Source organism: Erinaceus europaeus, chromosome 14, assembly GCF_950295315.1.
Source record: "Erinaceus europaeus chromosome 14, mEriEur2.1, whole genome shotgun sequence".
In the NCBI taxonomy this organism is placed as follows: Eukaryota; Metazoa; Chordata; class Mammalia; order Eulipotyphla; family Erinaceidae; genus Erinaceus; species Erinaceus europaeus.
The window spans coordinates 25,413,469-25,439,354 of record NC_080175.1 but is presented as its reverse complement, the minus strand read 5'-3'; the positions used below and the strand labels follow the sequence as shown (position 1 = coordinate 25,439,354).

The following is a 25,886-nucleotide window of genomic DNA, read 5'->3' as shown; positions in this document are numbered from 1 at the left end:
TTATCTTACTCCCCAAAAGTTCCCAACACAGGAATAGTTATAGGCCCTTTCTCTGTTGACATCCTACTGACATGCAGTCTCCTCTGGTGGATGACTGTAAACCCTTAAGATGCAAGGACAAATTAGCTGCCAGAATTCTTTGTCAAAGTGCTTTTCCTGCTAGGGTATTAGTGACTGTGATGTTCTTAAACAGTAAGCTGCCATATGGTAAGAATATTAAGTTAGGCCAGCTTCTCTACCACAAGTCTGCATCACTGATTTTTGGAAAGTACTTGTTTCAAACTACCCACATTCACAAGTCACAGATCAAACAACCACTGGAAGGTTTCTTGGAAAATCTTAGTACCTCTGGCACTTGTGAGACTTGAAGGACTGCTGCCATCTGTCATGGGAAAAATGTGCACTTCGCTGTTTGGGCACCAATGCGTGTGATAAGGTTTTAAGTTTGTATCAGCCCATATATATATTTTTAAATTACCACCATGGTTATTTCTGGGGCTTGGTGTCTGCATGATGAATCCATGGCTTCTGGAAGCTTCCCCCCTCCCCCCATTTTGTTTGATAGGACAGAAATTGGGGGATGGAGAAAGGTAGGGAATGAGAAAGACACCTACAGACCTGTTTCACTACTCATGAAGTGTCTCCCCTACAAGTGAGAAGCAAAGGCTTGAACCCTGGTCCTTGCACATGTTAATGTGTATGGTTGACCAGGTATACCACCATCTGGCCTCTTTGGCCCAGATTTTTAGAGTTCAATGGGATAGCAAAGCCTAATTTGATTCATGAAGCAGTATAACTAATCTACCTTTACATTAGCAATACAGTGGAGCAGTGGTATTTTGTGAAAACAAATTTAGGGACTAGATTAAAAACTAGTTATTTTGCTTTAAATTGGAAAATACAGGGGCTGGGTGGCGGCGCATCTGGTTAAGCGCACTTAGTACTAAATGCAAGGACTCACACAAGGATCTGGGTTTGTTGCTTGTGGAGGCGGCAGGATGCGAAGGAGAGAAAATCCAAGCGCAGAGGGAACACAAATCTTTATGTTGGGTCAGACGGGTGGTTCAGGCCACGTGGAGCCAGCCAGAAAAAATGGCTGTGTCCTGCTTCCTTACCACTGGGCTAGAGACAGCAAGTGAGAGGTGGGGGGGTGGAGGGGGAGGGGGGAAGGAGTGGGCAGATTTTTTAGGTCAACACCCCGGAGTGACGTGTCGGGGCAGGATTGGTTGGGGGAAAGCCCTGAAAGTACCATAATGCTCTGTGTAGGGTGGCAGGGCCTTGGGGAGATATCTGCACAGCATGGGTTCTAACCTCCCACTCCCCCACCTGCAGTGGGGATGCTTCACAAGCTGCGAAGCAAGTCTGCAGGTGTTTATCTCCCCCCCCACCTCCGCTCTCAGTTTCTCTGTCCTGTCCAATAAAATAGAAAAAAATGGCCACCAGGAGCAGTGGGTTTGTAAAAAAAGGAAAATACATATTACTTAGACTTGGAGAAACAGACCCAGCAAGCCCAAGATGAAATGTTCTGCGTTCATTGGGAGTACTTTTTAATGTATGTTAAAGATCACTGAGGTAAACTACTGCGTGTGTTTTATTCTTGAAATGAAGACCTTCTTTGGGACAAACTAGTAGTGGCCTTGAGGTGAAAACATTTTGTCTGAAAACATGGAAAAATGGTTGAGACTGTTGTTAGACAGAAAACTTGCCATGTTAATTCTATAAACAAATGCATTCTCTCTATAGATGACTTGTTTTCTGCTGTTTCCACATAGCACTAAGAAATGTGTGAAATACTGCTTTACTGCAGGTAGAGACGGGACCATGCAGGGCCCCACGAGGCACCTGGCTCTGCCTCCTGATTACTGTGTGCACACTATCTTGTTTCTATCTTCAAGGCCACTTGGGAAGCTCCATGGTAGACTTCGTTCTCAGAGCCTTCCCAAGGAAGTCTTACTTGACATTGTTCCATCTGAGAAAAAGCTCTATGCCTTAGTCACAAAGGAAAAATGTTATAAGAAAACCAAGTATGAAGATGTAAACTACTAAGCCAAGTAAATAGACCATTAACTGTATGGTATTAGGTCATAGTTACCATTTTTCCCACCCTCAAAGAAAGGTTAAATAGTTTCCATAGCATGGAATGTCAAAAAGTCTACTACCCTTAATGCAGACTTAAATATGCAGTTGTTTGTCTCAGGCTATTTGTGGTGACTAAGAGTATTTTTAAATGCTCTCGCAGCCTGGAAAAACTGTAGGGTTTTAAAGTTGACAAAATATTTTTTAAATAAATAAATCTGATTCAGAAACATCTAAACATGGACAAAGGACTTAAGTTTTACATACAACTGCAAGTGCTTTTTAAAAGTGGTTTCTTAAAAACAATAGATGTCTAAAAGGTTAATGCCAAGTTATTCTAGTCCCATTCAGAATGACTTCTGTAAAAAGCATCTTGGGGCTTGCGAGATAGCTCACTCAACAGAGCCTCCACGTTACCATGTTCAAGAACCTAGGGGTCACACAGGAGTATCTCCCATGTTATGTGGAATTGGGTGGAACGCCAATGGTGGAGTTAAACTGTGGGGTCCTTTCTCTCTCTCTTTCCCCATCTTTCTCAATCTGAAATTTTAATAAGTTGGAAGACAGCGCAATGGAATCACACAGGTGCAAGACCCTCATAACCTCCCCCTTTACCCCCCCAAAAAAAGCATCTTAAAAAGTGGGAGAGGGGAGTTGAGCTAGTCTTAGCAGAAATATCTCATGGTGGCAGATTATCTAAGGTCTAAGCAGAGTGTGCTTATTTTAAACGCCGTTTCTGAAATCTAATGCCTGAGCATGAATTAGCATTAGTGTGGAGATGAACAGGCAAGGCCTCTTGCACAGGAAACAGCAAGGCTGAAGTCTGCTGTGCTTCTGACTTACTGCTGGGTCCTTGCTAGTTGGTATCTGCCAAAAATTGTGTAGTTCAGTATCACCAAAAAAGTGTCTGGTGCTTTACAGAGCACAGAAGTGAGCAATGTTTCCCAAATACTCAGGAAAGAAATTCTTTAGAGGTTGAAGATCTGTCTTTTCATGGTCTACAATGATTTAAAAAAAAAAAAAAGTAAAAGTATACATTTTCAGTTCAGGTGTCTACATCACAGGCAACAGAGAGAAACATTCTAGTTTTAACAAGCCAAATTAGTGCCCTGAGTGCTGACTTGTGGGCCACTCACTCCCTTCTCTAGCACATTGAGTTCTAAATAGGAACAATACACAGAGGTCTATTTTACTCTGGTTCTCAGATTTCTTATTAGAGTCCCAGTTCTTTCAAATATCTTTTAAAATGTATCCTGAAAAGCACTGTGACCAGCAATAAAATTCTCATTTCCAACTGTTTTTTTTACTGCTCAATTTCACTGTGAGAAAAAGCTGGCTAAAAGCCTCTTACACAGACAAACTCTTATTGGAAACTCAGTATAAAAAAGTTAGAGCGACTTAAAAAAATGTGATGTGTGATCCAGGAGGTGGCACAGTGGCTAAGGCACTAGACTCTCAAGCATGAGGTCCTGAGTTCAATCCCTGGCAGCACATGTACCAGAGTGATGTCTGGTTCTTTCTCTCTCCTATCTTTCTCATTAATAAATAAATAAAATCTTAAAAAAAAAGTGATGTGTTTGCTTTTGCAAAAAGTGAAATAAGTACTATTAAATTTAAATAGACACATATAGATGTACTATCATGAGTTAGTTATGTCACTCAGAAGTTTGTGACGTTATGTGTCCAGCTTCAATGAGAGTAATAAACTGTTGGGGTGATCACAAACAATCTCAAAAATTAAAAACAAGGAGACTACCTAACTGCTATTTATAGTAGCATTTCTTTTTTCTTTCTTTTTAAAAATATTTCTTTCCTTTTTGTTGCCCTTGTTTTTATTGTTGTTGTAGTTATTGTTGTTATTGATATCGTTGTTGTTGGATAGGACAGAGAGAAATTGAGAGAGGAAGGGAAGACGGGGGGTAGGGGGGGAGAAAGATAGACACCTGCAGACCTGCTTTACCGCCTGTGAAGTAACTCCCCTGCAGGTAGGGAGCTGGGGCTCAAACAGGGATCCTCACGCTGGTCCTTGCGCTTTGTGCCACATGTGCCTAATCTGCTGCGCTACGCCCAACTCACTACAGTAGCATTTCTGACCTGTTACTTTTAAGGCAGCATATATACATTCTCAATAGCTAACAGTTGGAATAATGACTTGGCAATGTAAAACCATCTATACACTGAAAGTAATGTGGCTTTGGATGAATTCTCTATCTAGAAAATGACTTTAAAAAAAAAAGTCTCATCATGTTATTGCGTCAAAAAACTTTTCATGAAAAACACAGTAGGCCTATTATATGCCATAAATTTAACCACTAATGAATCATGCTTAACTTGATTTCCTGTAAGAGAATGCCAAAATGGTATCACCAAGCCAAACCTAAACCCTTGAAGAGCAATAAATATTACAGTTGTTCCACAGGAAGGGGCCAAAGTCAGTATTAGAAATATTATACTTTATTGAATTCTAGAATAACTAATCTACCTTCCCAATTTGACTAATGACATTAAGGACAGACAAAATATGTGATGGTTAAAGTAAGAATCTACACTATTAAAAATGTTGAACAACTTTCACTGTACTTGCGAGGCAATTATAATAACCTAAAATACACATAGTAATGACATATTCTTGCTCAAAACAAGTAATTTCACTTGGGATTCTGAAGTGAATTTATTCACACTGATTGTGCCCTCTGCTTTAGTAAGGTTCTGGCTTACAGAGCCCTCTTACCTCTAATATTCATGTTTGAAATATAGCAATCAACCCTTGAGGATACAGATGGCTGGAATGGAGTAGCAAGAGCCACATTTTTAACCCACATTAGTGAATTTTACTCAGTTTACTACAATATAAGAAAGTTATCATTTTCTAGGGGCAGGAGCTTGCTCCTTTGTCCTCTTTCAACTAAATTTTTTCTATTGATCTATTTCAGTTAAGAAAAAGAATCTTTGAATAACACTTTTTCTTTTTTAAAAAAATGTGAAAGTGAAGACTTTCATCTCAAAATGAAATTGCTGCAGTCTATTCCAGACAGGCCCTAAAACAAGCATGGAATACATCTGCAAAGCCACTGATAAACAGCAACCTGATTACAAACACTGAGGAGCCATAAAGCCTTGTAAAAGAAACCCTGACCTTAACGGAAGATTACATTTGATAATGGAAATAATATATTTGTCCACTGATATACAAATGCACTGGGAGAAAAGTGGATTTTGTAGTAACAGCACAATTTGTAAGATAATACCTTTTTTGATCACCTCGTTCCCATAATCCTTCTTGTTCCATTCTGATACCCTTCACCAATCTTAGTGTATCTAGAAATACTAGAATATACTGATGATGAAACAAGAAACAATGTCACAAGTCACAATGGAGTCATCTGTGCTTTTTAGCCTGACTTTACCCTTATTTTCTCTCAATACAGACTCCATTATAATTTGGACCTGCAAAGTGCAGACACATAAAATTAAAACAAGTATCTCCCCATGTGATAAGACTATTTTGAAGTCTTCAGAAATTTTCTAGATGTGCCTTTGATGGAGATCCCCCTCCCTCAAGTAGGACCCAACTAGGAACATCCTTCGCTCCTATGAGTCCTGCCAGAACTTATTTTAATGGGTGCTCAGTTTTAGTTTTCCTTATTCTTCTTCCTCTTCCTCTTCTTCATCATCATCTTCATCATGGCAGTGTGTAATTTCCTGGGGAGCCAGTGGGAAGAGGTTGGGAGGTTTGATCTCACTTATCGACCGTGTCAACTGGTGCCGCTTATAATCTGTATCTTTGAAATCCACTGATGTACGGTTCCGGGTGGCAAGGGGGGACTCCATTTCATTGATATCTACATGTGTGTGCTCCACAGTTGATTCATGTGGCATCTAGAACAAAGTCAGAGGTTGAGAAAGCAGGAGGAGCTAAAGAGTTATTTTCCTCCAAATTCTAACCCCTTTCTCTCCATTAGGTGCTTATGTAGAGCTATATCTACAACAGACCAGAGGCTAGGCCAATGTAGTAATAAAAATCTTCCTAGGGAGTTGGGCGGTAGCGCAGTGAGTTAAGTGCAGGTGGCACAAAGAACAAGGACCAGGGTAAGGATCCCATTTTGAGCCCCCGGCTCCCCACCTGCAAGGGATTTGCTTCACAGGCGGTGAAGCAGGTCTGCAGGTGTCTATCTTTCTCTCCCCCTCTGTTTTCTTCTCCTCTCTCCATTTCTCTCTATCCTGTCTCACAACGATATCATCATCAACAACAACAATAATAACTTCAACAATAATGAAAAACAGTAAGGGCAACAAAAGGGAAAATAAATATAAAAAATATATATCTTCCTAGAACTACCTGTCCTCTCTCCCTGATCCTCAAAACTATGGGTAGATCATTTATTACAGCATGAAACTGAATTAGATGGTAAAGAAGAGACTCTGATTTACTATTTCACAGTAAAATACAGTCCCAAAACATTAGTCAGTATCAATACAGATGTAAAAATACATTTCTCTCAATTAGTGCCAAGAAAGGAGGAAGTCTTTGTCACTGAAACACAACTTTTAATAGATTTCAGAGTGGCTGCTTTTCATGCTCCAGGTCTACTAGGATAGCAAAGAGGATGACCTGAGAATGCAACAAGACAAGACAAGGATTACATTGGGAACCCACCAAGTCATGGGTGAGTGCAAACATGTGTGCCTCATGGACAGAGGGGAGCTTGGCAGATTCCTGGGGCTAAAAGCCCTATCTACTCAAGAGCAGCTGGTAACAGCCCAGCAGTTTGCCAGTTGAGAAGCTACCTCTGGTCTGAGTTTTATCAACAAAAAAGACTGCTTCAGGGAGAGGACCCAGTAAGTCTCACCAACTGCAACTCTGAGTCTCCATTGCTACTGTCCCTTGGGGGTTGGCATCAGGGGGCAGAGAACTGACTAGGTAACTCAGGAGAAGATCTACACTCCTGGTGGTCTGGAGGTGGGGCTGTAGAGTGGGAGCCTTTCCAAATTCTTCTCCTGATGAATTGGGAGACACAGTGAATAACTGCCTCAGAGCCACAGAGTAAGTACAAACAGAATTTGTTTAGAAACTCATAGGGCCAAAGACTACTGCCCAGCTCAGCTCTGACTACTGGCAGAGCAGCTGAACTGGGCCAGGTTTGGAACCTTGGGGCATGGGAGTCTCTTTGCATAACAATTGTGCTCTCTCTCCCCATCCTGTTTTATCTCTTGGTCAAGTGAATGATTAAGCTAAAAAGAACTACCTGCAGTTAAAAAGTCCTCAGGCTTCAGGGAAGCACCTAAGAGGGATTAAAAACCACTGTGCTTTACCTCAGAGATTGAGATAGCATTGAAACAACTGTTAATTTCTAGAACTTTTTTTCTTTTTCTTTTTTTTTTTTTTCCTCTAGGGTTATTGCTCGGTACATGCATTACGAATCTGCTGCTTCTGGAGGCTATTTTTCCCTTTTGTTGCCCTTGTTGTTTATCATTGTTGTTATTATTATTGTTATTACTACTATTGCTGTCAGATAGGACAGAGAGAAATCGAGAGAGATGGGGAAGACAGAGAGGGAGAGAGAAAGATAGACACCTGCAGACCTGCTTCACCACTTGTGAAGTGACCCCCCTGCAGGTGGGGAGCCAGGGGCTCAAACTGGGATACTTAACCAGTCCTTGTACTTTGCACTCTGTGCGCTTAACCTGCTGTGCTACCGCCTGGCCCCCAAACTCTTATAATCTTATAATACAAGTACCTTACTTACACAAGCCAATCCAGGCAAGAGTGATCAGTAGATTGAAAAGTACTGAGAGAGGGACCTCATAAAACACTATAAACAATGGTTAAACCAAGAAGGAACACTGGAGAAATGAACCAGGACAAAAGTCCAGCTAAAAGCCCCCCAAAGGTAGAAGCACATAAGAATGAGGTCAATATCCAAACACTAATTGAGGAATTAGTTGTAGTCGTGAGGAGAGCTTTTGAAAGTATTATCAGAAATGGGGAATCAGCAATGAGACTCTAAAAGAAAAACACTAATTATCTTGAGATAATTAGCTGAAAGCTGAATGAGCTGAGCTCAGAGCACAACTAGCTGAACAAGCTAATAACAGTATCAGAACAGGGTAAAAAAATAAAGCTGAGCTTCAGAAAACAACAGGGGAGAGAGAAAATAGAATAAGTGAGGCAGTAAACAGAATCAGCAAGATTAGAGAAAACTAAGAAAAGATCTAAAAAAAAGATTGAGAGATATTGAAAACAACAATAGAGACATATGGGATGAATTCCAATGAAGTAATATTCGCATTACTGGCTTACCAGAGGAAGAGAGAAGGAGGGGAAGAAAGCACTCTACAGGACAGAGTATCTGAGAACTTCCCTATTCTAGACAACATAAGATATAAGGGTTCAAGAATCCCAGAGAATCACAAACAGAATTAACCCAGACTTAAAGGCACCAAGACACATCATTATTTAGAATGCAAAGGAATAAGGATAAAGAAAGGATCCTGAAGGCCACAAGAGGAAAACAAAGAGTCACCTACAGAGAAAAACCAATAAGATTAGAAGCAGACTTCTCCACACAAACACTACAGGCCAGAAGAGAATGGCAAGATACCTATCGAGTGCTCAATAAGAAAAGCTTTCAGTCAAGACTACTGTATCCTGCTAGACTGTCATTCAGACTAGATGGAGGCATCACAACCTTCTCAGACACCTACAGGGATGCAGAGGCTCCTGTGCTGAGTATGGAAAACGGATCAAATCGATAGGGTTTACAGTTAACAGTATTTATATACTTTCTCCATATTTGGGAGCTACTCTCTTCCTTGATCCAGCTTTCTAGTCCTTCTTCCAACTATGACACCATCTCCTTCAGACAAACCTTGGGTCCATCTGCATGTTAGCTGTCAGACTCAGGCAAAATAAGCCATAGGCCTCTTTGAATATACCTAAAATTGACCTAGCTTTTTCCAAAATAGACCCCCAACCAAAACATCATCTGTAATAGTCTAGCCTTTAGGTTCATGATTAGTCAACAATTTGTTCTACTTTATAGCCTAACTCTTTTTCAGCTACCAGGTTCTAGATGCTATCATGATGCCACCCTGACTTAACAATTATTAACATCTATGCACCCAATGAGAAGCCACCTAAATACATCAAACGTCTACTGAAAGAGCTATAGCAATATATTAACAGCAACACAGTCATAGTAGGGGACTTCAACACCCCACTCTCTCAACTTGACAGATCATCCAGGCAGAAAATCAATAAAGACATAAAGGAGCTAAATGAAGAGATAGATAAAGTAAAACTATTAGACATTTTCAGAGTCAGTCATCCCAAGAAACTGGAATACATATTTACTCAAACCCACATGGGTCATTCTCAAGGATAGACCATATGTTAGGCCACAAAGACAGACAGCATCAACAAATTCAAGGGCATTGAAATCATCCCAAGCATCTTCTCAGACCACAGTGGAACTAAACTAGCACTTAACAATCAACAAAAGGTTAGTAATAGTCCCAAAGTGTAGAAGCTCAACAGTACACTTCTTAACAACCTCTGGGTCAAAGAGGAAATCAAGGAAGAAATCAAAATGTTTTGATACTTCAATGAAAATGAAGACACAAGCAATCAAAATATTTGGGACACAGCTAAGGCAGTACTGAGAGGGCAGTTCATAGCTATACAAGCACACATTAGGAAACAAGAAAAAGCACAAATAAACAGCCTGATTGCACATCTTAAAGACCTAGAAGAAGAAGAACAAAGGAACCCTAAAGCAACCAGAAGGACAGAAATCACTAAAGTTAGGGCAGAAATAAATAACATTGAGAATAAGAAAAACATACAAAAGATCAACGAAAGTAAATATTAGTTCTTCGAAAGAGTTAACAAAATCGACAAACCTTTAGCCAGACTCACAAAACAAAAAAGGGAGAAGACCCAAATAAATCGGATACTAAATGAAAGAGGAGATATCACAACAGACACTGCAGAAATTCAACATATCATGTGAGGCTTCTATGAACAACCAGATGCCACCAAGCTAGAGAACGTGGAAGAAATGGACGATTTCCTAGATACCTACCAACTTCCAAAACTAAGTAAAGGGGAAGTGGATAACATGAACAGGCCCATCACAGCTAATGAAATTGAAACAGTTATCAAACATCTCCCCAAAAATAAAAGTCCTGGACCAGATGGTTTTACAAATGAATTCTACAAAATCTTCAAAGAAGAACTAATACCTCTACTTTTAAAAGTCTTCCAGGGGAGTCGGGCTGTAGCGCAGCGGGTTAAGTGCAGGTGGCGCAAAGCACAAGGACCGGCATAAGGATCCCGGTTCGAACCCCGGCTCCCCATCTGCAGGGGAGTCGCTTCACAGGTGGTGAAGCAGGTCTGCAGGTGTCTATCTTTCTCTCCTCCTCTCTGTCTTCCCCTCCTCTCTCAATTTCTCTCTGTCCTATCCAACAACGACAACAAAATAATAACTACAACAATAAAACAACAAGGGCAACAAAAGGGAATAAATAAAATAAATATTAAAAAAAAAAAAGTCTTCCAGAAGACTGAAGACACTGGAATACTCCCTGCCAGCTTCTATGAAGCCAACATCATCCTGATACCAAAAGCAGACAGGGACACAACCAAAAAAGAAAACTACAGACCAATATCTCTGATGAACATAGATGCTAAAATACTGAACAAAATTCTAGCCAACCAGATACAGCAGTATATTAAAAAGATTGTTCATCATGACCAAGTGGGGTTTATCCCAGGTATGCAAGGTTGATTTAATATACGTAAATCAATCAACATGATCCACCACATCAACAAAAGCAAGACCAAAAACATGGTCATATCAACAGATGCAGAGAAAGCCTTTGACAAAATCCAACATCCCATTATGATCAAAACACTACAAAATATGGGAATAGATGGATAATTCCTCAAGATAGTGGAGTCTCTATATAGCAAACCTACAGCCAACATCATACTCAATGGTAAAAAACTGGATGCATTTCCACTCAGATCAGTACTAGGCAGGGATGCCCACTCTCACCATTACTATTCAACATAGTGTTGAAAGTTCTTGCCATAGCAATCAGGCAGGAGCAAGGAATTAAAGGCATACAGATTGGAAGAGAACAAGTCAAACTCTCCCTATTTGCAGATGACATGATAGTATACACAGAAAAACCTAAGAAATCCAGCAAGAAGCTTTTGGAAATCATCAGGCAATACAGTAAGGTTTCAGGCTACAAAATTAACATTCAAAAGTCAGTGGCATTCCTCTATGCAAACACTAAGCTAGAAGAAATTGAAATCCAGAAATCAATTCCTTTTACTATAGCAACAAAAACAATATTATCTAGGAATAAACCTAACCAAAGAAGTGAAAGACTTGTATACTGAAAATTATGAGTCACTACTCAAGGAAATTGAAAAAGACACAAAGAAGTGGAAAGATATTCCATGATCATGGGTTGGTAGAATTAACATCAGCAAAATGAATATACTACCCAGAGCCATCTACAAATTGAATGCTATCCCTATCAAGATCCCAAGCACATTTTTAAGGAGAATAGAACAAATGCTACAAATGTTTATCTGGAACCAGAAAAGACCTAGAATTGCCAAAACAATCTTGAGAAAAAAGAACAGAACTGGAGGCATCACACTCCCAGATCTCAAATTGTATTATAGGGCCATTGTCATCAGAACTGCTTGGTACTGGAACATGAATAGACACACTGACCAGTGGAATAGAATTGAAAGCCCAGAAGTGAGCCCCCACACCTATGGACATCTAATCTTTGATAAAGGGGCTCAGATTATTAAATGAGGAAAGCAGAGTCTCTTCAACAAATGGTGTTGGAAACAATGGGTTGAAACATGCAGAAGAATGAAACTGAACCACCATATTTCACCAAATACAAAAGTAAATTCCAAGTGGATTAAGGACTTGGATGTTAGACCACAAACTATCAGATACTTAGAAGAAAATATTGGCAGAACTCTATTCCGCATAATTTTCAAAGACATCTTCAATGAAACGATTCCAATTACAAAGAAGACTAAGGCAAGTATATTCCTATGGGACTACATTAAATTAAAAAGCTTCTGCACAGCAAAAGAAAACACTACCTAAACCAAGAGACCCCTCACAGAATGGGAGAAGATCTTTACATACCATACATCAGACAAGAGTTTAATAACCAACATATATAAAGAGCTTTCCAAACTCAACAACAAGACAACAAATAACCCCATCCAAAAATGGGGGGAGGCCATGGACAGACTACTCACCACAGAAGAGATCCAAAAGGCTGAGAAACACATGAAAAAATGCTCCAAGTCTCTGATTGTCAGAGAAATGCAAATAAAGACAACAATAAGATACCACTTCACTCCTGTGAGAATGTCATACATCAGAAAAGGTAACAGCAGCAAATGCTGGAGAGGGTGTGGGGTCAAAGGAACCCTCCTACACTGCTGGTGGGAATGTAAATTGGTCCAACCTCTGTGGAGCACAGTCTGGAGAACTCTCAGAAGGCTAGAAATGGACCTACCCTATGATCCTGCAATTCCTCTCCTGGGGATATATCCTTAGGAACCCAACATATTCATCCAAAAGATCTGTGTACACATATGTTCTTGGTAGCATGGTTTGTAGTAGCCAAAACCTGGAAGCAACCCAGGTGTCTAACAACAGATGAGTGGCTGAGCAAGTTGTGGTATATATACACAATGGAATACTACTCAGCTGTAAAAAATGGTGACTTCACCGTTTTCAGCCGATCTTGGATGGACCTTGAAAAAATCATGTTGAGTGAAGTAAGTCAGAAACAGAAGGATGAATATGGGATGATCTCACTTTCAGGCAGAAGTTGAAAAACAAGATCAGATCAGAAAAGAAAACACAAGTCGAACCGGAAATGGAATTAGTGTATCGTACCAAAATAAAAGACTCTGGCGTGGGAGTGAGTGGGTGGAGAGAATACAGGTCCAAGAAGGATTCAGAGGACCTAGTGGGGGTTGTATTGTTATATGGGAATCTGGGGAATGTTATGCATGTACAAATTATTGTACTTACTGTTGAATGTAAAACATTAATTCCCCAATAAAAAAAAAAAGAAAAATTGAAAAAAATCACCGTAAACATACCATGTATCAGAACACTAAATAAAAGTTTAGAAGAACAGAATTAAAATATCTTAGATCTATAATATTAAATGTCAATGGCCTGAATTCACCTATTAAAAGGCACAGAGTAGGAAGATAGATCAGAAAACACAATCCAATCCAACCATATGTTGTCTGCAGCAATCCCACCTAACTCAACAATACAAACAAATACTCAAAGTGAAAGGATGGAAAACTACTATACAAGCCAATAGACTACAAAAAAGGGCAGAAATAGCTATTCTCATATCTGACACAGTAGACCTTAAAATAAATAAAATTTTAAAAAGATAGGGATGGGCATTACTTAATGCTTAAAGGATCAGTCAATCAAGAGGACTTAACAATTATTAACATCTACGCACCCAATGAGAGGCCATCTAAATACATCTACTGAAAGAGCTACAGCAATATATTAACATCAACACAGTAATAGTAGAGGACTTCACCCCACTCTCTCAACTTGACAGATCATCCAGGCAGAAAATCAATAAACAAATGAAGGAGCTAAATAAAGAGATAAGTAAGAACTATTGGACATTTTCAGAGTCATTCACCCCAAGAAATGGAATGCACATTCTATTCATGTCCACATGGGTCATTCTCAAGGATAGACCATATGTTAGGCCACAAAAACAGTATCAACAAATTCAAGAGCATTGAAATCATCCCAAGAATCTTCTCAGACCACAGTGGAATTAACACTTAGCAACAATAAAAAAATTTAGCAAATGCCCCCCCCCCAAAAAAAAAGAAACAACTCAACAGTACACTACTTAACAACTACTGAGTCAAAGAAGTAATTAAGGAAGAAATCAAAATGTTCTGAGAATTCAATGAAAATGAAGACACAAGGTATCAAAATAGTTGGGACACAGCTAAGGCAATACTGAGGGGGAAGTTCCTAGCCATACAAGCACACATTAGGTAATGAGAAAAAAATCAAATAAACAGCCTGACTACACATCTTAAAGACTTAAGAGAAGAACATAGGAACCCTAAAGTAACCAGAAGGACTGAAATAACTAAAGTTAGGCCAGAAATAAATAACACTGAAAATAAGAAAGCGATACAAAAGATCAATGAAGCTAAATGCTGGTTCTTCAAAAGTAAACAAAACTGACAAACCCTTAGTCAGATTCACAAAAGAAAAAAGGGAAAAGACTCAAATAAATAGGATTGTAGATTAAAGATATCACAACAGACACCACAGAAATCCAATGTATCATGCGAGGCTTCTTTGAACAACTATATGCCACCATGCTAGAGAGCCTGGAAGAAATGGACAAGTTCCTAGATACCTACAAACTTCCAAAATTAAACAAAGAGCAACTAGAAAGTATGAACAAGCCAATCACAGCCAATGAAATTGAAACAGTTATCAAAAACTTTACCAAGAATAAAAGTCCTGGACCAGATGGTTTCACAAATGAATTCTATAAAATCTTCAGCCTCTATTTTTAAAACTCTTCCAAAAGATTGAAGACACAGGAATATCACCTTCCAGCTTCTCTGAAGCCAACATCACTGATACCAAAATCAGGGATACAACATAAAAAGAAAACTACAAACTGATATCTCTGATAAACATATATGCTAAAATATTAAACAAAATTCTAGCCAAACAGATACAGCAGTATATTCATCATGACCAAGTGGAGTTTATCCCAGGGATGCAAGGTTGGTTTAATATACATAAATCAATCAACATGATCCACCACATCAGTAAAAACAAGACCAAAAACCACATGGTCATATCAATAGATGCAGAGAAAGCCTTTGACACGCTACAAAAAAATGGAAATAGGAGGAAAATTCCTTAACATATTGGGAGTCCATATATAGCAAGCCTACAACCAACATCATACTCAGTGGTGAAAAACTGGAAGCATCCCTCCTCAGATCAGGTACTTAACAAGGCTGCCCACTATCACCATTACTATTCAACATAGTGCTAGAAGTTCTTGCCATAGCAATCAGGCAGGAGCAAGGAATTAAAGGCATATAGATTGGAAGAGAAGAAGTTAAACTCTCCCTATTTGCAGATGACATGATAGTATACATAGAAAAACCTAAGGAATCCAGCAAGAAGCTTTTGGAAATCATCAGGCAATACAGTAAGGTATCAGGCTACAAAATTAACATTCAAAAGTCAGTGGCATTCCTCTATACAAACACTAAGCTAGAAGAAATTGAAATCCAGAAATCAATTCCTTTCACTATAGCAACAAAAGCAATAAAATATCTAGGAATAAACCTAACAAAAGAAGTGAAAGATTTGTATGCTGAAAATTATGAGTCACTATTCAAGGAAATAGAAAAAGACACAAAGAAGTGGAGAGATATTCCATGTTCTTGGGTCAAAATGAATACAAATTTAATGTAATATCCACCAAGATCCCAGCCAATTTTTTTTGGAGAATAGAACAAAAGCTACAATGTTTATCTGGAACCAGAAAAGGCCTAGAATTGCCAAAACAATCTTGAGAAGAATGAACAGAACTGAGGTATAACACTCCCAGATCTCAAAGTATATTATAATGCAATTTTGATCAAAACATAGACACAATGACCAGTGGAACAGAACTGAGAGCCCAGAAGTAAGCCCCACCTATGGATATCTAGTCTCTGACAAAGGTGCCCAGACTATTAAATGGGGAAAAGAGGTCTTTTCAACAAATGGTATTGGAATGGTATTCTGAAACATGCAGAAGAATGAAACTGAACGACCAAACACAAAAGTAAATTCCAGATGGATCAAGGACTTGAATGTTAGACCAGAAACTATCAAATACTTAGAGGAAAATATTGCAGAACTCTTTTCCATATAAATTTTAAAGACATCTTCAATAAATGAATCCAATTACAAAGTAGACTAAATAAAAAACAAACCAATGGGACAACATGAAATTGAAAAGCTTCTGCACAGCAAAAGAAACCACCACCCAAACAAAGAGACCCCCTCACAGAATGGGAGAAGATCTTCACATGCCATACATCAGACAACAGGCTAATAACCAAAATATATGAAGAGTTCACCAAACTCAGCAACAAGAAAACCAATGACTTCATCCAAAATTGGGGAGAGGATATAAACAGAATATTCTCCACAGAAGAGATCCAAAAGGCTAATAAGCATATGAAAAAATGCTCCAGCTCACTGTCAGAGGAATGCAAATCAAGGCAAGGACATACCACTTCACTCCTCTGAGAATGCCATACATCAGAAAAGGTAGCGACGGGAGTCGGGCGGTAGTGCGGAGGGTTAAGCGCACATGGCGCAAAGCACAAGGACTGGCATAAGAAAAGGTAGCAGCAACAAATGCTGGAGAGTTTGTGGGTACAAAGGAACTCTCCTGCACTCCTGGTGGGAATGTAAATTGGTCCAACCCCTGTGGAGAGCAGTCAGAAGGCTAGAAGTGGACCCACCCTATGACCCTGCAATTCCTCTCCTGGGGATAGATCCCAAGGAACCAAACACATCCATCCAAAGAGATCTGTGTATATCTATGTTCACAGCAGCACAACTGGTAATAGCCAAAACCTGGAAGCAACCCACATGTCCAACAACAAATGAGTGGCTGAGTAAGTTGTGGTATCTAAACACAAAGGAATACTACTCAGCTATTTAAAATGGTGATTTGGAGCCAGGTGGTGGTGCACCTGGTTGAGCGCATGTGTTACAATGCCCAAGGACCCAGGTTCAATCCCCTGGTCTCCACTTGTAGGGGGAAAACTTCACGAGTGGTGAAGTAGTACTGTAGGTGTCTCTGTCCCTTTCTCTCTCTACTTTCTCCTTCCCCTCAATTTCTGGCTGTCTCTATCCAATAAATAAAGAGAAATAATAAAAAATGGTGATTTCATCTTTATTAATTATTATTATTACTACAGATTGAACAATGGCTTACAGGATTATATGATTACGGGGTAGAGATACACAGCACATGGAATACCTCATATTGGTATAATTTTTTTTTTCCTCCAGGGTTATTATTGGAGCTCCATGCCTGCACTACGAATCCACTGCTCCTGGTAACCATCTTTTTTCTCCATTTTGTTGTTGTTGTTGGATAGGACAGAGATAATTGAGAAAGATGGGGAATATAGGAAGGGGGAGAGAAAGATGGATACCTGCAGACCTGCTTCACCACTTGTGAAGTGACCCCCTGCAGGGGGGAGCCCAGTGTTTGAACCAGAACCTTCTTGCTCCAGTCCTTGCACTTGGCACTTTGTGTGCTTAATCCAGTGTGTCACCACCCGGGCCCCTTACTGGTGTGATTTTTATGTTGATGCTAGGAGAATGGGTACACTACAGTCAACCATTTTGACTCTACCCTATCTTGAACATTCTTAGAGACTGCTTTGCCTTCAAGATTTGTCAAGTAGAATTTTTTTCTCCCATGACCTGGATTTCATCTTCTTTACTCCATCTTGGATAGAGCTTGAAGAAATCATGTTAAGTGAGGTAAGTCCGAAACAAAAGAATGAATATGGGATGATCTCACTCAGACATTGAAAAACAAGAACAGAAGAGAAAACACAAAGCAGAACTTGGACTGGAGTTGGTGTATTGCACCAAAGTAAAAGACTGGGGTGGGGGTAGGGGTCCAGGTCCTGGAACATGATGGCAGAGGAGGACCCAGTGGGGCTTGTATTGTTATGTGGGAATGTTATGCATATACAAACTATTGTATTCTACTGTTGACTGTAAACCATTAACCCCCCCAATAAAGAAATAAAAAAAACATAGATTTCAAAGAGTTACATTCCAACATTCTACCCTGCTCATACTTTCTCAAGAATTTTTATTTTTATGGAACCAACTGTGCAACATGCCCAGGGCTTTTACCTACTAGATCCTCGTTCTCTTGTAGCATTCCATTCAACTCATTGCAAATTTTAGCCTTTAGAATGTATCTTAACTATAAAAAAAAAAATAGATTAAGGCTTGATTAACTTACCAAAACATGGGCAGCTCTAAAGAGGTAGCTGAAAGGGTAATACAGCAGATTGATGAAAGATGCTGCATAGAGATCAGCATAGCGCATCACCTGACTGGCAAAGAGTGTCTGCCTGGAGCCACTGCGAAACAGGCTTCCCATCATCCCATAGCACATGTCCATGTCATGAGTTACTTTCTAAAATAAAGAACAAGATCTGAATTTCAACTTATTCAACATACATTTTCTGAGCACCAGATGTATACTAGGTCTTATAAGATCAGGAATATGACAGTAACTCAAATTCTGTTTTCCAAGTTTCCTCTCAAATTCCATTTGGATACCTTAATACGTTTCTGGATGGAACTAATATCAGGGCGTTCATTGCTGCTGCTGTCAAGGTGCCTGGAGACAAAAGAAAAATCCAGTGAAAAAGGCCACCTATTACATTTCCAAAGGACTAGATCATTTTTAGGAAGATTTTTTTTTTTGAGTTAGAGAACTTACTTGTAGAGTTCAGCCAAGAAAATATCCAAGCTCTGAAGCTCTTCAAAAAGTGCTAGTTAAAAATTGGAAAGAAATGAAATCTGTTATAAGTCAAATAAAAGACATTAAGTACTTAATTGCTACTGCAAGTACATTTAAAAGGTCGCATTTATTACTGAAAAGTAAGCCATAGGTGGAAGTCAAGATAAGGACTTCTCCCCACACAGGGGAAACCTATTAATATACTCTGGTTGGGTTCTGGTCAGTAAATGTATACCAGTTTCCTCTTTAATTACCTTTCCTCCAACTTAAACACCACTGCCTATCAAGCTGATTCTGAGCTAAATCCCAAATCAGCAAAGTATTAACAGTTCCATTTTTCAAATTAAAAATGAGAATTAGAGGAATCAGGTGGTAGCTCAGTGGGTTAAGCGCACGTGGCGCAAAGCACAAGGACTGGCATAAGGATCCCAGTTCAAGCCCCTGGCTGCCCACCTACAGGGGAGTTGCTTCACAAGCGGTGAAGAAGGTCTGCAGGTGTCTATCTTTCTCTCCCCCTCCTCTCTCCATTTCTCTCTGTCCTATCCAACAACGACGACCTCAATAACAACAACAATAAAGGGGGTCGGGCGGTGGCGCAGTGGGTTAAGCGCATGTGGAGCAAAGCGCAGGGACCGGAGTAAGGATCCTGGTTTGAGCCCCTGGCTCCCACCTGCAGGGGAGTTGCTTCACAGGTGGTGAAGCAGGTCTGCAGGTGTCTATCTTTCTCTCCCCTTCTCTGTCTTCCCCTCCTCTCTCCATTTCTCTCTGTCCTATCCAACAACGAATTGTGTCAACAAGGGCAATAATAATAACCACAACTAAGCTACAACAAGGGCAACAAAAGGGGAAAAAAAAAAAAAAAACGGGCCTCCAGGAGCGGTGGATTCATGGTGCAGGCACTGAGCCCAGCAATAACCCTGAGGAGGAAAAAAAAAAAACAACAATAAAAAACAACAATGGCAACAAAAGGGAAAAATAAATATTTTTTTCAACCTGACTTCTAAAACTCCATAGTAGAAAGCTGAAAACATGGATGAAAGACTAGCCACAAAATTCCACAATTAAGATGATAGCAACAACCAGCAAGTCATATGCTTTCTGTGTGTTTTAGCCTTTCCCAGCTGGTGAGGGGAGTCCCAAAGAGAATTAAGTCCCATTGAATGGAACACATTTTCTTTATCCATCACCTTTGGGAAAACTCACATTCCAGTCATTTACTGTATTCTGTGATTCAGGTGAAAAACCCTGGCTGCAATAGGCTGTTACATCTTTTTAATACATTACCCTACTGTATGTGTCCTAGGCATTAGGAAATAGATATTCTTATTAAGGGAATGCAGAAATCATGGACTCTACTGGGTGTGCAGTCTCAAAATTCTTAAAAAGAGGCAGTACCTTTCATTACACTCGGTGATGCTAGCTAGGACTGGATGGAGAACCTGTGTGTCAGGATCTTTACATAATAAGAGTCACAGCTAATTCAGTGGACACATGTAGCTCAGTTCAGAGAATGCAACTCAGCTTCATTCTATACTTCTTAGAAAAACAAATAAAAAAATACCAGGAAGTGATTAACACTCAGGGCATCAGTGACCCACATAGTGAATCACATAGTGGACTAACAGCAAAGGAACTGAAACTAGTAGACATGCTGAACAAATACAGAACCACAGAGAAAGGAGTTCTGTTTAGCTTCTATTGTAGCTATATTCAGGACATGAACATTCTGCACTTAATCTTGAAAGGATTCAAGAAGAACGAATAGGCTAAGTTGTCACATTTCAAAAAAATTCTAGAGTTTTGTGAACTATACGGCTATACTATAGAGAAGTATCCTAACATCAAGAAATACTACAGGCCCTCTGCATACAAAGTGGTGGCCGCACCTGGAAGTAGCAATAGGTGTATGAGTGGCTTAGAAAGGAAGTGAAGGTGGGGCCTTAGAATTAAGTAAAAATGAGCATCAGCTTCCACTTGGTGTCATCCATCTTTGCCCCAATATCCCACATGCTTCCCTGTTGCAGGCCTTTTCATTTTCCTGATTAAAAGCTTAAAACATTGGTGGTGGTGGTGGTAGTGGGGTGTGTGTGTGGGGGGCGGGGAGGGAGGACCCTATAAAGGATACTTAAAGAGTTAGGGGAGAGGGAGTCGGGTGGTAGCATAGTGGGTTAAGCCCACGTGGTGCAAAGCACAGGACCAGTGTAAGGATCCCGGTTTGAGCCCCCAGCTCCCCACCTGCAGGGGAGTCGCTTCACAAGTGGTGAAGCAGGTCTGCAGGTGTCTACCTTTCTCTTCCTGTCTCTGTCTTCCCCTCCTCTCTCCATTTGTCTCTGTCCTATCCAACAACGACATCAATGACTAACAACAACAACAACAACAACAACAAAAAGGGCAACAAAAGGGAAATAAATATTTTTTTAAAAATATGTTAAAAAAAGAGGGGAGAAAAGCCTTTAACAATGCAATAAAAATCACTCATTTAAGTCTATAAATATATTTTTTAAAAAAGTCATGGGACATATACTCGATGGGATACTACTCAGCAGTTAAAAAGACTATATTGTGTCATTTGGGACAAAAGGATGGAACTGGAGGTGATTATGTTTAGTGAAGTAAGTAATGGAGTGAAAGACAACAACAAGATGATTTCACCCATATATGGAATTTAGAGAATTGAAACACATGAACAAAGAAAAGTTTATATATATTCAACCTATGGCTATGACCTTGGGAGAACTATGATAGTTACCACTGGAGAGGGATAGGGGCACAAAACTTTTGTGGTAGGAGTGGTATAGAATTATAGACCTATTACCTTATAATCTTATAAATCACTAAAATATATAATAATAATTAAAAAACAAAGTGATAGTCCCTCTGCAGTGCAGGTGATTATTTTAAGTGAAAGAAGAAAGGAAAGACCACTAAATTAAATGACTTGAAGTAAAATGGTAACCAAACTGTCTTTAAGACACTGTAAGAGCTACAGTGGTTGTCAGGAGGTAGGGCACATGACTTTGGTGAAGGGCATGTATGGCTTACACAACAATATATGGATGTGAAATTATTTATGTGAAATCTTATAGTTTTGTGAAATACTATTAAATTACAAATAACATAACATGTAATGGCCCATCAAAGATGGCTGACTCATAGCTGGCCACTGAGACAAACTAGATACATAAAGGATTTATAAAGTAAGAATGTTTCCTTACAACTCTTGTCAGTCCAGACATGCAGCTCCTGTGCAAGTTCAGGAATCACTAAGAAAGTCCGCCATCCTTGTCGTTTCTTTGATTTTAAAATGTCCCCAAAAATGTGATCTCCAATATATAAAATATCCTTGCCCTTGGCTCCCAGCAGATCACAGATTGTATCAGATGAACCTAACAAAATGGAACATACAGTAAAATACATATATTCACAGTGAGAAACAGTCTTCCAAGAACCATAGTCATTAAATTATATAATCAATTAATCTTATATTTATGTAAGGAACAGATTGCAAAAAAAAAAAAAAAAAAAAAAACCTTCCCTTAATTTTTTTTTAATTAAAGAGAATAGAGCACACTGCTTTATAGTTAATGATGTTCTAATTGTTTTGTCCTTGCTTTTATGCAGTACTGGGGATCAAACCAAAAGTCTCATACATGTAAGGTATGCACTCTACCCACTAAGTCACCTCCCCATGATTCTTTTTATTGCTTCTAAGACAAGTCTTCAATTCTGCTGGCCAGAAACCTTGATTACCAAATATAAGAGAAACTACCTATCTCTCTGGTGGGTACAGCCCTAAAAAGTGCCACCACCACGTCTCATCACAGAATTGCCTTAAATTGGCTTTGTTCAACTGTTCATAACTCCAACAAAATTAAGCATCTATAGTTTTAGACCATAAACCCTTGAGGACCTTCTAGAAACAAATCTAAATTATTCTAGAACACTAAAAAAGAAAAAAAAAAAGTAGTTTTTTTTCCCCAAGTCAATAAATAAGAATGGGGGGAAATAGATCCTTTTAATGAAAAAAAAAAAAGTCACAGATTCATTAAGACACACTAAGATCGGGGATGGGATATGGAGATCGGGTTGTGGGAATTGTGCAGAACTGTACCCCTCTTATTCTATGGTTTTGTTAATGTCTTCTTTCTTAAAAAAATAAATAAATAGGGAGTCGGGCGGTAGCACAACGGGTTAAGCGCATGTGGCGCAAAGCGCAAGGACCAGGGAGCTCGGTTCGAGCCCCCGGCTCCCCATCTGCAGGGGAGTCTCTTCACAGGTGGTGAAGCAGGTCTGCAGGTGTCTGTCTTTCTCTCCCCTGCTCTGTCTTCCCCTCCTCTCTCCATTTCTCTCTGTCCTATCCAACAACGACAACAACAATAACTACAACAACAAAACAACAGGGGCAACAAAAGGGAATAAATAAATAAATAAATAAAAATCTTTTAAAAATAAATAAATAAATAAAATAAAAGACACACTAAGATCATCTCAAGCCCATTATCCTTATTTCTTACTGCGTTAGCACATCTCTGGAATACTTATCCTAGGTAGGTATATAAATATTTAAATCTCTACATTTTAAATGTATTACATTCAAATGTTAGTAAATTTCTACTTTATTAACATCCATATTTTAAGAAAATTTTAAAAATATAAGTGTGTGGTGCCAAGAGGACATCAAAGCTTTCACAGTGACATCTGAGCAAAGACTAATAGTAAATGAATGAAGGCTGTCACTCACCTCCTGAGTAGACAATGCCATGCTGTAAGGGGCCTGTGTAGGTACCAATTTTCAGTTTACCAGTTTTCTGTGTGAAAAAAAATATGGTCTTTGTAATACTTAAGATCACAACTCTTAATTTCAGAAAGAGATACAGAAAGAAAAAGCTGCTAAGGAAAAAAAAAGGGGGGGCCAAGGACCTGGGTTTAAGTCTTTGGTCCCCCCCACCTGCAGGGAGAAAGCTTCACAAGCAGTGAAGTAGTGGTGAGGTATCTCTTTCTCCTCCCTCCCACCTCCCTATATCTCTCTATCTAGCCAATAATAATAAAATTAAAAAATAAAATTAAAAAACCTGTTTTCTCAGGGTAAGTAGAAAAAGAAGCATGATGGATAACTTGCTAGTATTGTTAGCTAGAGAGATCATTTTATCAACTTACAGTGTCCACCTGACGTAGTACTGTGCCTTCTCCAAAAAAGAGTGGTTTCCGTGCATCCACCAGGATCAGGTCAAAGTAGGACTGCCATGGTCGATGGGAACTCCCAGGCTGATGAAGAACAAACAAAAGCCAAAAAAAAAAAAAAAAAAAAAAAATCACTCCTCACTTTTAAGGCATTAATATTTAATCTCAGATGCAAGGAAAGTATAACCAAAAGAAGACTCTACCACTTATTAAAAACATACAATGTCTCATTATAAGCCACATCCTTTTGGATGCAGATGCACTGAGAATATAAAAAGTCAATGACTCTAATAGTCTTTACATTTTAAAATCATCTACTACATATTAACTTACTTCACAGTAATTAAACATTGAAAGAAGTATACAGAAATGGACTAAACAAACAAGCTTAAAGGGCAAATGGGAGAGACACATTGCCAGGCAGATCAGCATCAGAACTGCAGTACACAAACTGACAATGGACTATTATTACTGGGACATTTTATAAGTTATGTTCTCAGAGTGATGGTTATAAGTAAACATTGGTCTTTGGCCTATATTGCAGGCTATATTGGTTGCCATTATTTCTATCCTAAAGTGGAATCCTGGCAATAACATCTGAAGGCCAAACTGAAGAGCACTGAATATTACGTTTTTGAATGTTCAAAAAATAGATATTTACTCACATTTGTTCAAGAAAGCACAAGACTAAAATCCAACAGGTATGTGACTAAGTTGCAACAAGTATTCTTTTAAAATCTAATTGCAGCCATATTTCCGGAAGAAAGATTTCTCTGCCAAATATCAAAGTTAACTGTCCTCTTGGCATAAAATTCAATAGTAATTAACAGCTAAACGTAGAAATTGTCAGAAAGGTATACAATTTTCTCTATTTCTTTTCATCAAATATCTTCTGCCACACAAATGTAACAATTATACACAGGAATTACTGGGCATAAATTTCTAGTCCCATGCTACTAAAATACTAATCATGCCTGTTGTTGTGTACTATGTGTTCAAACTGCTACTGCCTTCCAGTTCTACCAGCTCTACAATATTTTTAATTCTACAGAAGATTTCTGAATGCATCTGACCAATTCCATACCCTCAATATCCCATGATTATTAAATGTATCCATTACTAATAAAGCAATATTCTATTAAGTTACATGCAATACCTTGGGGCCATGTGGAAAATCAAACAGGTAGGTCATAATTTTCTGGAAGAGAAAAAAAATCCAACATAAGGTTTGTTTACTGCTTCTGAAAAAAATGCAAAATCTCTTTAAAATTACAATCAAGTTTTTCATAAGATGTCTTTTTCAATATAGGATACATATTCTTATCTCTTTTAAGACTATGAAACTATGTATGGCATTGGAAATCAGAACTTAATCCTTCATAACAAAAGTTTCTTAAAGTCTCAGAGGATAGACTTCTTGTGGAAGATATTTTGTACAACTTCATGCTTGTATCTCTATTCAATATTACTACTGGACTGGAATAGTAGGATACTACTTTCCTGGAGATACAATACATATGAATCAAGGGTATAAAGAAAACCAGTGAGTTACATCAAAGTAACATATTACCTGTTTCTAGATAAAGCCAAGCCATTGCTTTGTAAGGCTGCATACCCCAAACTGAACTTCCAAATCAAGATTTTTATATAGAAAACTGGGGAGTGCTAAGCTTCTTGCTAATACTATAAACTTACTATTTTAATAAAAGTACAATTAAAGAAACAACTCAACTCTTTAAATGCTTTAATCACAGCAAAAACAAATGTTTAGATTAGAAGGTAGCAAATTTGTACCACCTATTGATGTCTAGCTACCAATGACAAGGGAGGGCATGTGCAGTTGTGCAATAAAGGATGATTTACATGAATGATGCACCAAAAAGAAATAAAAGCCACATAAACCAGTAAAAAGTCCCTTCAAGCAGACAATTATAAGTAGGGAAAGTGGAACTATTTAGAAAAATTTGAGAACTACTCTG

The 25,886-nt window shown here is 38.8% G+C and overlaps 1 protein-coding gene across 2 annotated transcripts in view; it reads right to left on the bottom strand.

Annotated features, from left to right (window-relative positions):
* Nucleotides 1-4,508: 4,508 nt before the first annotated feature.
* NT5C2 (5'-nucleotidase, cytosolic II) overlaps nucleotides 4,509-25,886 on the bottom strand; it is a 100,399-nt gene continuing 79,021 nt past the window's right edge. For both annotated transcript variants that reach the window (XM_060171409.1, XM_007530626.3), the window contains 8 exons: nucleotides 25,064-25,105; nucleotides 23,884-23,991; nucleotides 23,468-23,534; nucleotides 21,942-22,112; nucleotides 18,706-18,757; nucleotides 18,543-18,603; nucleotides 18,220-18,396; nucleotides 4,509-5,955 (listed from right to left, as the gene is read on the bottom strand). In XM_060171409.1, the coding sequence (XP_060027392.1) occupies nucleotides 5,719-5,955; nucleotides 18,220-18,396; nucleotides 18,543-18,603; nucleotides 18,706-18,757; nucleotides 21,942-22,112; nucleotides 23,468-23,534; nucleotides 23,884-23,991; nucleotides 25,064-25,105 (915 nt within the window). In that variant the 3' untranslated portion in view covers nucleotides 4,509-5,718. The remainder of the gene's footprint in view (nucleotides 5,956-18,219; nucleotides 18,397-18,542; nucleotides 18,604-18,705; nucleotides 18,758-21,941; nucleotides 22,113-23,467; nucleotides 23,535-23,883; nucleotides 23,992-25,063; nucleotides 25,106-25,886) is intronic.